At 35.8% G+C, this 12,884-nt stretch overlaps 1 protein-coding gene across 1 annotated transcript in view; it reads left to right on the top strand.

The window, feature by feature from the left end:
• The window catches only part of ADAM2 (ADAM metallopeptidase domain 2), a 114,336-nt gene that overhangs the window by 56,012 nt on the left and 45,440 nt on the right, over positions 1-12,884 (top strand). Inside the window, exon 11 of the mRNA XM_025394445.1 lies at positions 5,329-5,465. Within this exon, the coding sequence (XP_025250230.1) occupies positions 5,329-5,465 (137 nt within the window). The remainder of the gene's footprint in view (positions 1-5,328; positions 5,466-12,884) is intronic.

Below are 12,884 nucleotides of genomic sequence, written 5' to 3'. Positions count from 1 at the left end.
AAAAGTAAATCTGAATCACCATTGAACCATTGGCATAGTTGAGTCTATAATTAAAACACTTTCCTCCAAAACAAACAAAAATTCTAGACCCACATGATTTCCATAAAATTGGCTCCAAAATATTTAATGCTTGTAATAAGTTACTTTAGATAATACAAAAGGAGGGACTAATTCTCACCTTGTTTTATGATTTGAGATTTATGTTAACAAAAAGAATTCTGCAATATATCAAAATGGACGACATGGTGAACACATATATATTATTCTAGGAATACAAGATGAATTTTATATTTGAAAATCAATCATTATAATCTACTTTATTAAAAAATATATACAGAAAGATACATTTGTTAAATTTAGAACCTACTCATGACAAAAAAAGAAAGATTGAATACTCTCAACAAACTTAATGTAAAAAGAGACACCTTCAAGAAATGTTTGCCCATTCTAAGATCATGAAGCTATTCTATCCTCTAACACAAGCCTGATTGATTTGCCTTTCAATTGTAGATGTATAACCCACATTAAAGAAATGTGTTTGGTGTAAAATGGGGGACAGAATCAGTTACCTCACATTGGATAGGTAATTGCTTCATAACAATTTATTTAAAAGATTAGTTTTCCTCCAAAGAAATACAGTTGTGCCTTTGTTATAGAGATCAACTTGCCATATTGCTGGCCTCTTTCTGGAATCTTTTTATGACCATTGGTGTTTTGTATGTCCTTTCACCAACATCATGTTGTCATAATGACTCTACCTTAATAGTGAAACATCGAAAATGGTAGTGTAAACCCTACTAGTCTGTTATTCTTTAAGACTGTTTCAGGTATTCCAAGTCCTCTGCATTTCCATTTTAAAATCAGCTTGTCAATTTCAACAAAACTGTTTGATTGTTATTGCTTTTTATGGAAACTTTAGATCAATTTCAGGGAGATTAGTATCAACAATATTGAAGCATTTTATCCTTCAAATACGTAAACATATTGTGGAATATCCATATCCTGTAGTGCACTATGCAGAAATTAAAAGAAGTACAGTTACACTCAAAATTAATGAATTTCCAAAACTATATTTTTAGAAAAACTAGCCAGAAATAAAATAATACTTAATAGTGCCATTTTTATGAAGCTAAAGTGCAAGTAAAGATAAACCACTGTAGTGAGATCAAAATAAAGATTATATTTTATGGGGAGGTAATGCCTGGAAACTTGCTGAAAAGAACCTCCTGAGTGATGAAAGTATTTTGTATCTAGTACAAAGTAGTAGTTATATAGGGTCATGTGACACACACACACATGCGTACACACAAGTACACACATACACTTTCCCAATACATGTGTATATATGTGTTTTCACATAAGTATACATAAATTATATGTACATGAATGTGTATAATGTGTACAGAAATACACATAAATATATATACACACATTGATATGTATATGAAACTGTATCAAATCCAAAACATTATTTAAAAGGTATGAAAGCACCACACAAAACAAGCTTTTAAATAATTCCAAAGGACAATAATCAAAAGAGATAAAAATGTTTTAATTTCAGCTGTAAAAGGCAAAGATCATTGGATTACATTTTCTCTACAAGTTTCAAACCCATTTGTAAAACCACAGGAATTTTAACCCCTAAAGTGTAAGAGACAGACCAAAAAATAACAACCATAGGTCAATTTATGTATCAATATTAATATAAAGCAGCAAAATATTCTTTAAATAGAAATCCATATGTATTTGGTTTCTATTACTTAAGATGAAACAAAATCTTAGCAGCATTATATAATGATCCTGAACATATAGTAGGTATATACTAAAAATCTACTGAAATAGAGTGCAAACAGTGAAAAGCTTTGAATATAGGCAAAAGAGATTATTGAGTGCTCTTTCAATGCTATTCTGGGCTTGACTTTCAATTGACTGGGCTGTTTGCAATTATTTGGTGGCAGAGATTAATGTGCAGATTTTTGTTTGGTAGAGATGCAAATAATTTCTCTCTGGTGGACCAGATAACCCACATATTATTTATTATTCTCTAAAACACTAATCAGTTTTGTATCTAAAACCTACAACTCTATCCTAACATGTTTATTAATATACTCCTAGATTCTCAAATGTTCTTTGATATGGTTTGGCTGTGTCCCCACCCAAATCTCATCTTGAATTGTAGCTCCTGTAATTCCCATGTGTCATGGGAGGGAACCAGTGAGAAAATTGAATCATGGGGGTGAGTCTTTCCCAAAGGGGAGATCCCATGCACACATTCTCTGGCCTGCCACCATGTAGGATGTGCTTTTACTCTTCTTTCCTCTTCCACCATGATTGTGATGCTTCCCCAGCCATGTGAAACCATGAAACTGTGAGTCCATTAAACCGCTTTTTCTTTATAAATTACCCAGTCTTGGGTATGTCTTTACTAGCAGCATGAGAGCAGACTAATACACTCTTTGAATTGGTGTGAACATCTTACTAGTTCCTTGACTAAATAATGAGTTGAACAAAACATAACATGTGTTCATTAAAGAAAAAAAAAAGGCATAGATAGAATGTTGACACATAAAATTAGAGACAAGAGTGTTTTTTTTAAAAAAACTTATATGGAATGCACATTATAGAGAATACTCACATGTTATGCAAAAAAACAGTCTCAACAAATACCCACCTGTTTACAAATTTCTCAGTCTGGTGATTGGCATATAAGCAGCCTAATAAAGGCTTGTTGCTGTTATTATTTGAAAACTATGGTTCTAAACAGGTATACTCACCAAAAGAAGATTGTCTGCTTTGTTGAAATTTTTTGTCCCTAAATATACATTTTTTTAAAATTCAGTGTTAAATATAGTTTTGCTTTATTGTCACTTGGCTTTCAAATTAGAGATAATAATAACAAGGGTCTGTAGGAAATTCTCTTACTGCTTTCCATAGCTTTAAAAAACTTTCTATGCTAGTCTGGACTGAACTGTGTCCCCCCTGAATTCATATGTTGAAGCCTTAACCTCCAATGTGACTATATTCAGAGACAGGACCTGAAAAGAGGTAATGAAGGGTAAATAGGTCATGGTGGAGGGGGCGGGAGGTGGGGCTCTAATTCAATAGGACTGCTGTCCATAGAAGAGGAGGAAGAGACACCAGAGATAAGGCTCCCCATGTGCACATAGAGGAAAGGCCAGCAAGAAGGCACTCTAGTACAAGCCAAAAAGTTTTCAGCAGATGCCAACTAACCCTGCCAGCACCCTGATCTTAGACTTCTAGAACTGCGAAATTCCACAGAACTGCAAGGAAATAAATTTCTCTTGATTAAACCATCAAGTCTTCTTTGGCATTTTGTTGTGGCAGGCCAAACTGATTAAGAGAAATCCAAAGCGAGATGATCACAAACAAAATGTGAAGAAATGTCATCTCAAATGTAAAACCATGTCTTTGATCCTATAATGATCAAAGACATTTGAAAGTGTCTTTGAAAGGAAATACAATAAATGGAACGATCCAACTATGTGTACTAGTAAGAATACAGGGAAGGCAAGAGCAACTGAACATGAAGGAAAAAAAGAACCCTGCTTTTATACAAATGCCTAAAGTGAAATCATTGGATGTTGTTGTCTCCATCTTAGTGAATTATAAGAGATGACAGGAAACAGGAGAAAAAGAGAAAAGTATAAAGATGCATTTATTGGTCAATAAGCCTTTTCTATAATATCTCAAAAACAAGGTGGTTTAAAATAACAGTACCAGTATTAATATACTACTACAGTATTTAGCCTTTTGAAATTTAGCTGAATCCTTTAATTTATTCCCTGTAGAATCATTCTCTCTCCTTTTCCCCCTTCTTCTCCTTCTTCTTTTCCTTCTCCTTTTCATTCCTTTCTTCCTTCTCCTCCTTGTCCTCCTTCTTCTTCTTCCTAACACTGTCTCTCTGAAAGCAGATGAAACATTAAAATGTGGAAATTTGATAAATGGAGTATTTATTCATGTCATGCAAAATGTAGAGCCTTTACAGTACCTCCATGCAAGTATTAAAGAACTTTAATTGGTACCAAGTGTTGATGGAGGGAAGGGAGTCATTTTGTCAGAGTCACAGACAGCAGGTAGACCTCCCGTCAAGGGTTCAAAGAGACATAAGCATCATTGCAATGATGTAATAAATACTTCAGTTTCATTCACATCTCGTTCTCTTCTCTCCATTAGAATTAATCAAGACAAAACTTGAGGGCAAAGCATCCCTCTGACATAATCCATTTGTGTCATCTTTTTGGGGTAGAGGGCAAGGTAGAAAATGATGGAAAATTGACTTACAGAGGCAAACAGAAGAAACCAAAATGTATACCTAGAAACCTATCATGAAGTATATTCATCAAAATGTTATTAGATATGTTTGAAGGGGTAGCAGGAGATGTGAATTTTTCCCAAAATTCGTGTTATAGTGTGATCAAAATGCACTATAATAAACATCTTACTCTTACAAAAAGAGAAATTATAAAGGTATTTTAGTTTTCCCAATAAAATTGAAACAATTGAAAAGTCAGAATTCTTATTATCAGTCATTATTACCATAATATTAATTAATTCAATGGGTTAACTTATGAGTTTATAAATACATGTATGAAATGGTTATATAAAATATTATCTTTGAAGAATCAACTTTTAAATTTTTAATTGTATTATGGGTACACAGTAGTTACATGTTTTTATTGGGGAGATGTGATGTTTTGGACAGGCATACAATGTGTAATGATTAAATTAGGATAATTGGAATATCCATCGCCTCAAGCCTTTATCGTTTCTTTGTGTTAGGAGCATTCCAATTCCACTCAGATATTTCAACACATACAGTAAGTGATGTTAACTGAAGTAACACTATTGTCCTAGAAATACTAGACCTTATTCTATTTAATTGAGTTTTTCTACCGTTAAACCATCTCAACTTTATCCCCCACTTTGTACTACCCTTCCCAGCCTCTGGTAATGACCAAATTTCATAACTTGACACTATGTTTTTCTATGCATTTATCTTTAAATATTATCTTTTGTGAATATAAATATGACTGTAATTGTTGTTAGACATAACTAACAAATTCCTGGGGCAATATTTTTTTCTTTGAGACCACCAAATGAGTCATCTATTTACATACTAGTAAAACTTCAGATTTTATTTTTCATAATTTTCTTATATTTATAATGAATTAGGCCAACATGGATGCCACTTTTGGGGATAACAGATGCCCCTATTCCATTTTATCATGTGACTCTTTAATAATTGCATTGTTCTCCAAGTAAACAAAATAATCTCCCAAAACGTGTATATCTATTTTTTTTTCTCAGCACCCCAGAACCATAAGTCTGGAATCTCTTGCAGTTATTTTAGCTCAATTATTGAGCCTTAGTATGGGGATCCCTTATGATGACATTAACCAATGCCAGTGCTCAGCAGCTGTCTGCATTATGAATCCAGAAGCAATGTAAGATTTCTGACTTATACTTTACATATATAGTTTAATGTAATTTAATGTATTTAGTTGAAGAAAGTTTAAGTTGTTAAAATAAATAATAATGGCTATCAGCTGCGACCGAGGACTCCAGGACCAAAATGTGTATTCCAACGCCCATGATGCATATTTATCTCATTATCACTTGTAATCAAATGTCACACTGGCTTTCTCACATGTGATCGATCACTACATTTATCAATATGTTTACTTGTATAATTTTACAATTTGATGCATGATTTGATAAGTCAAATGCAAGCTTGAGATCACTACACGAAACATATTTATTAGTATGTACTTGTCTGCATGACTGTCCTTCACCCTGCCTTGGTTCAGCCTAAAGTCTCAGCATCTGTTGATTTCAGAGATGCTGCTGTTCAGCTTTTTCTTTGTCATGAGAGAAAGTCTTTTGCAGTATTCTAATCAGGCCTTAACGATCTAGTGATTTTTTTTTTTCTGATATCAACATTATTCTTATAGTGCATTATGAATTTTTGTAGAAATAGGATCAAATAGCCAGGGGATTTAAGGAAACCAGGCAGTAACTGGAGCTAGCCTCTTGTCTTTCTGATGGATATTCTTGGAGGCATTCTTTGTTTCTCAGATGTGTTAAAAAATCAAGCCTTATCGCCTGCAGCAGGAAACATCTCACTGTCTTCATTCCCTCACTCCTGCTCCCTAAAATATTCGTGCTTAAGTTCTTGTCTCAGGCTCCTATTTTTGGGGGTGGCAGGGGTGGGGAACCTGTCCTAAAATAGTTACCTCAGAATGACTTTAGAAAACAAACCTTTATGAAAGGATTGTCATGGTCTGATACATGATCTGATAACAACAAGGGCACCTTTGCCAAAAGATAATGTGAAAAGTGCACTGCAGCAGGTCCAGGTTGTGGTGCAAGATGCCTTGTCTTTGGTTCTTGTGATATTTCAATACAATGATACTAAGGATATTCCTGGTAGATTACATACATGTGGAATCTCTGGCAAGTATCAGTAGGAGATTTGCAGTGCAGACCTATAGTTCTGCTATAGCTTCCGATGGGCTACTGGGCTCTTGTAGCCTTGAGCATGCATCCAGGAAATAGTAAGTTGCTATGTTATTGAAGTTCACTGTGTTTATCATAAATGGGGTGTTTTAGAGCCACAAAAAATATGTATAAGCTTAATCTATCTGATGACCAAAATGGTAAATCTGGGAGCTGGCTAGAGGAGGTCCAGATAGTACAAGTAAATAAGGGAACAGGGATCCCAGATTCTCATGTCACCTACATCTATTTCACCAATATTTCTCAGTCACTACACACTAATAGCCTCGTAGGGATTTTCTAAAACTGACTGATGGAGGGAAAAAACAAACAAACCTCAGTCTATTTTCAATATGTTAGTTGAAGTGTTTTTTAAAAGTCAGTTTCATATAGAATCCTATTAGATTTAGACCTAAAGACTGTGAGGATGGTAAATGTCCCCATGCCCCATGGGCATATTTGCAAACAATATGTCGGGTTTTCCACCTTGTATGAGAGAAGTGTCAGAGGTTGGAATCTACACAGATTCCTATGTTGTGGCAAATAACTTGAATACTTGGTCAATGATCTAGATGCTGTAAAACTGGACATTTAAAGACAAGAAAGTGTGGGGAAGAAGTATGTGGATTTATTTAGAATGGGCACAACACATTCAGATGTTTATTTTCAAGTTCCACCAGAAAAGTGTTTACTTCAAAAGAAGCATTCAAGGACCGGGTTTTTGACATCTATGATGGTCAACCAGCCTTTTTCCTAGCACACCCTAAAAGAAGTCTTAAAATGAAAGGCATGCACTCCTTCTCTAGGAGCAAACTTCAGCCACCTTAGTGAAACACCAGATTCCTGACCAACTAGGGGAAATTTTGTAAGTATTCTGTACATTTTTCTGTGGGCCCAGCAGAAAGAAGTCATTATTGCCATCTCAATAATACATGCTGACATTGACTTTTCCTCCTCCTCTCTTTCTTCATCCTTACACCCTTATTCCTGCTTCCTAGAATCACCTCCCACATAAAATTCCTACAGTCAAGTTCATGCTTTAGAGTGTTTTCTCATGGCCAATCCAAACAAACACAGATGACAGTTATATCGTTTGTATTAATAATGTTGAGTATTATTTATTAAACTTTTATTTATCTCAACCACAATATAGTTGTTTACAATGATGATAATGATATATTGCTCATCATGTTGATTATAATGACTGCAATAGTTGTGATGGTAAAAAAAAATGATGGGAAGGATAAGAAAATCACAAATATAAGAAGTTCTTTGGGCTCTCCACATCCTCATGCATAGTGTCAAAGTATTCTCTGTTCAATTTTGAAACAGGTGATTTTGTTAGGATGCCTGATGAGTTATTCCCATCATGGTTGGAGCCCGTTCCTTAGTTTTTTATTTTCCTTTGGAAATAGATTTCTTATTTTTTCTAATTGCACCATGTTTATAAGACTATGAAATTTGCAATTGTTTGTGACAAGTATATAGAAATGATTTTGATTAACTTTTATTGAGCTTGTATCCTGAAGCTTTGCTACACTAACATATTCATTCTGAAACTTCTAATTTAGTCTCATGAGAATTGTATTCATATGTAATTATATATTATAAATACATCTTCCTTTTTGATCTTTATTTATTTATTTATTTTTTTTATTTTTTTGAGACGGAGTCTCACGCTGTGTCACCCAGGCTGGAGTGCAGTGGCGCGATCTCGGCTCACTGCAAGCTCCGCCTCCCAGGTTCAGGCCATTCTCCTGCCTCAGCCTCCGAGTAGCTGGGACTACAGGCGCCCGCCACCACGCCCGGCTAGTTTTTTGTATTTTTAGTAGAGACGGGGTTTCACCATGTTAGCCAGGATGGTCTCGATCTCCTGACCTCGTGATCCGCCCGCCTCGGCCTCCCAAAGTGCTGGGATTACAGGCTTGAGCCACCGCGCCCGGCCTGATCTTTATATTTTTAAAACGTCTGTATCTTGCCTTATCGCAGTGCTTTGGGCCTCGAGTATTATTTAAAACTGAAGTTTGATGTGTGACTGTCTTTGCTTCACTCTGATTTAAGGGCAAGACTTGTAACTTTTCACCAATAAATACATTAACTGAAGGTTTTACAGAGAGACTTGTAATCAGATTGAGAAAGCTTTGTAACCCTCATTTATCAGAGTTTTCATTATGAATATATTTTATCAAATATTGAGATGCTCATGTGTTTCTTCTACTTTATTCTGTTGATACACTGAAATATATTTTATTCATTTTTAGTTGTTTAAATAATCTTGCTTTTCTGGGATAAACTGCATCGAGGAATGATGAATTATCCTTTTAATGTATTAATCCTTTGTGTAGATGGATTTTCCCCCCTAATATTGGCAAAGTTTATTTGCCTGTATATTAATGAGTGACACAGATCTTTAGTAGTAATTCTCTTGCAATTCCTTTGAATGGTTTTAGTATCACAGTTACATTGGTTTCACATAACTTTCTAAAAGAGATTTTGTACTATTGGTATTATTTCTTTCTAAATTGTTTTATAGCATGTATCATTGGAGCTCTCTGGACCTGGATAACGCTTTTTGGAAAGGTGTTTAACTGGTCATTTTTGAGATAGTGGGCTATTCAGATTTTGGTTAGTTTTCTTCTTCTTCTTTTTATTATTATTATTATTATTATACTTTCAGTTCTAGGGTATATGTGCATAACATGCAGGTTTGTTACATATGTATACTTGTGCCATGTTGGTGTGCTGCACCCATCAACTCGTCAGCACCCATCAACTCGTCATTTACATCAGGTATGACTCCCAATGCAATCCCTTCCCCTTCTCCCCTCCCCATGATAGGCCCCGGTGTGTGATGTTCCCTTTCCTGAGTCCAGGTGATCTCATTGTTCAGTTCCCACCTATGAGTGAGAACGTGCGGCGTTTGGTTTTCTGTTCTTGTGATAGTTTGCTAAGAATGATGGTTTCCAGCTGCATCCATGTCCCTAAAAAGGACACAAACTCATCCTTTTTTATGGCTGCATAGTATTCCATGGTGTATATGTGCCACATTTTCTTAATCCAGTCTGTCACTGATGGACATTTGGGTTGATTCCAAGTCTTTGCTATTGTGAATAGTGCCACAATAAACATACGTGTGCATGTGTCTTTATAGCAGCATGATTTATAATCCTTTGGGTATATACCCAGTAATGGGATGGCTGGGTCATATGGTACTTCTAGTTCTAGATCCTTGAGGAATCGCCATACTGTTTTCCATAATGGTTGAACTAGTTTACAATCCCACCAACAGTGTAAAAGTGTTCCTATTTCTCCACATCCTCTCCAGCACCTGTTGTTTCCTGACTTTTTAATGATCGCCATTCTAACTGGTGTGAGACGGTATCTCATTGTGGTTTTGATTTGCATTTCTCTGATGGCCAGTGATGATGAGCATTTTTTCATGTGTCTGTTGGCTGTATGAATGTCTTCTTTTGAGAAATGTCTGCTCATATCCTTTACCCACTTTTTGATGGGGTTGTTTGTTTTTTTCTTGTAAATTTGTTTGAGTTCTTTGTAGGTTCTGGATATTAGCCCTTTGTCAGATGAGTAGATTGCAAAAATTTTCTCCCATTCTGTAGGTTGCCTGTTCACTCAGATGGTAGTTTCTTTTGCTGTGCAGAAGCTCTTTAGTTTAATGAGATCCCATTTGTCAATTTTGGCTTTTGTTGCCATTGCTTTTGGTGTTTTAGACATGAAGTCCTTGCCCATGCCTATGTCCTGAATGGTATTACCTAGGTTTTCTTCTAGGGTTTTTATGGTATTAGGTCTAACATTTAAGTCTCTAATCCATCTTGAATTAATTTTCATATAAGGAGTAAGGAAAGGATCCAGTTTCAGCTTTCTACTTATGGCTAGCCAATTTTCCCAGCACCATTTATTAAATAGGGAATCCTTTCCCCATTTCTTGTTTTTTCAGCTTTGTCAAAGATCAGATGGCTGTAGATGTGTGGTATTATTTCTGAGGACTCTGTTCTGTTCTATTGGTCTATATCTCTGTTTTGGTACCAGTACCATGCTGTTTTGGTTACTGTAGCCTTGTAGTATAGTTTGAAGTCAGGTAGCGTGATGCCTCCAGCTTTGTTCTTTTGACTTAGGATTGTCTTGGCAATGCAGGGTCTTTTTGGGTTCCATATGAACTTTACAGCAGTTTTTTTCCAATTCTGTGAAGAAACTCATTGGTAGCTTGATGGGGATGGCATTGAATCTATAAATTACCTTGGGCAGTATGGCCATTTTCAGAATATTGATTCTTCCTATCCATGAGCATGCAATGTTCTTCCATTTGTTTGTGTCCTCTTTTATTTCACTGAACAGTGGTTTGTAGTTCTCCTTGAAGAGGTCCTTTACATCCCTTGTAAGTTGGATTCCTAGGTATTTTATTCTCTTTGAAGCAATTGTGAATGGAAGTTCATTCATGATTTGACTCTCTGTTTGTCTGTTACTGGTGTATAAGAATGCTTGTGATTTTTGCACATTGATTTTTGTATCCTGAGACTTTGCTGGAGTTTCTTATCAGCTAAAGGAGATTTTGGGCTGAGACAATGGGATTTTCTAAATATACAATCATGTCATCTCCAAACAGGGACAATTTGACTTCTTCTTTTCCTAAGTGAATACCCTTGATTTCTTTCTCTTGCCTGATTGCCCTAGCCAGAACTTCCAACACTGTGTTGAATAGGAGTGGTGAGAGAGGGCATCCCTGTCTTGTGCCAGTTTTCAAAGGGAATTTTTCTAGTTTTTGCCCATTCAGTATGATATTGGCTGTGGGTTTGTCATAAACAGCTCTTATTATTTTGAGATATGTTCCATCAATAAAGAATTTATTGAGCATTTTTAGCATGAAGGGCTGTTGAATTTTGTCAAAAGCCTTTTCTGCATCTATTGAGATAATCACATGGTTTTTGTCTTTGGTTCTGTTTATATGCTGGATTATATTTATTGATTTGCGTATGTTGAACCAGCCTTGCATCCCAGGGATGAAGCCCACTTGATCATGGTGGATAAGCTTTTTGATGTGCTGCTGGATCTGGTTTGCCAGTATTTTATTGAGGATTTTTGCATCGATGTTCATCAGGGATATTGGTCTAAAATTCTCTTTTTTTGTTATGTCTCTGCCAGACTTTGGTATCAGGATGATGTTGGCCTCATAAAATGAGTTAGGGAGGATTCCCTCTTTTTCTGTTGATTGGAATAGTTTCAGAAGGAATGGTACCAGCTCCTCCTTGTACCTCTGGTAGAATTCAGCTGTGAATCTGTCTGGTCCTGGACTTTTTTTAGTTGGTAGGCTATTAATTATTGCCTCAATTTCAGAACCTGCTATTGGTCTATTCAGGGATTCAGCTTCTTCCTGGTTTAGTCTTGGGAGAGTGTAAGTGTCCAGGAAATTATCCATTTCTTCTAGATTTTCTAGTTTATTTGCGTAGAGGTGTTTATAGCATTCTCTGATGGTAGTTTGTATTTCTGTGGGGTTGGTGGTGATATCCCCTTTATCATTTTTTATTGCGTCTATTTGATTCTTCTCTCTTTTCTTCTTTATTAGTCTTGCTAGTGGTCTATCAATTTTGTTGATCTTTTCAAAAAACGAGCTCCTGGATTAATTGATTTTTTGGAGGGTTTTTTTGGTCTCTATCTCCTTCAGTTCTGCTCTGATCTTAGTTTTTTCTTGCCTTCTGCTAGTCTTTGAATGTGTTTGCTCTTGCTTCTCTAGTTCTTTTAATTGTGATGTTAGAGTGTCAATTTTAGATCTTTCCTGCTTTCTCTTGTGGGCATTTAGTGCTATAAATTTCCCTCTACACACTGCTTTAAAAGTGTCCCAGAGATTCTGGTATGTTGTATCTTTGTTCTCATTGGTTTCAAAGAACATCTTTATTTCTGCCTTCATTTCCTTATGTACCCAGTAGTTATTCAGGAGCAGGTTATTCAGTTTCCATGTGGTTGAGTGGTTTTGATTGAGTTTCTTAGTCCTGAGTTCTAGTTTGATTGCACTGTGGTCTGAGAGACAGTTTGTTTTAATTTCTGTTCTTGTACATTTGCTGAGGAGTGCTTTACTTCCAATTATGTGGTCAATTTTGGAGTAAGTGTGATGTGGTGCTGAGTAGAAAGTATATTCTGTTGATTTGGGGTGGAGAGTTCTGTAGATGTCTATTAGGTCTGCTTGGTGCAGAGATGAGTTCAATTCCTGGATACCCTTGTTAACTTTCTGTCTCGTTGAACTGTCTAATGTTAACATTGGGGTGTTGAAGTCTCCCATTATTATTGTATGGGAGTCTAAGTCTCTTTGTAAGTCTCTAAGGACTTGCTTTATGAATCTGGGTGCTCCTGTATTGGGT

The sequence above is a fragment of the Theropithecus gelada genome, chromosome 8 (assembly GCF_003255815.1).
Source record: "Theropithecus gelada isolate Dixy chromosome 8, Tgel_1.0, whole genome shotgun sequence".
Taxonomy (NCBI): domain Eukaryota; kingdom Metazoa; phylum Chordata; class Mammalia; order Primates; family Cercopithecidae; genus Theropithecus; species Theropithecus gelada.
Note: the sequence above shows the minus strand (reverse complement) of the source record. Positions and strands in the feature narration are given on the sequence as shown.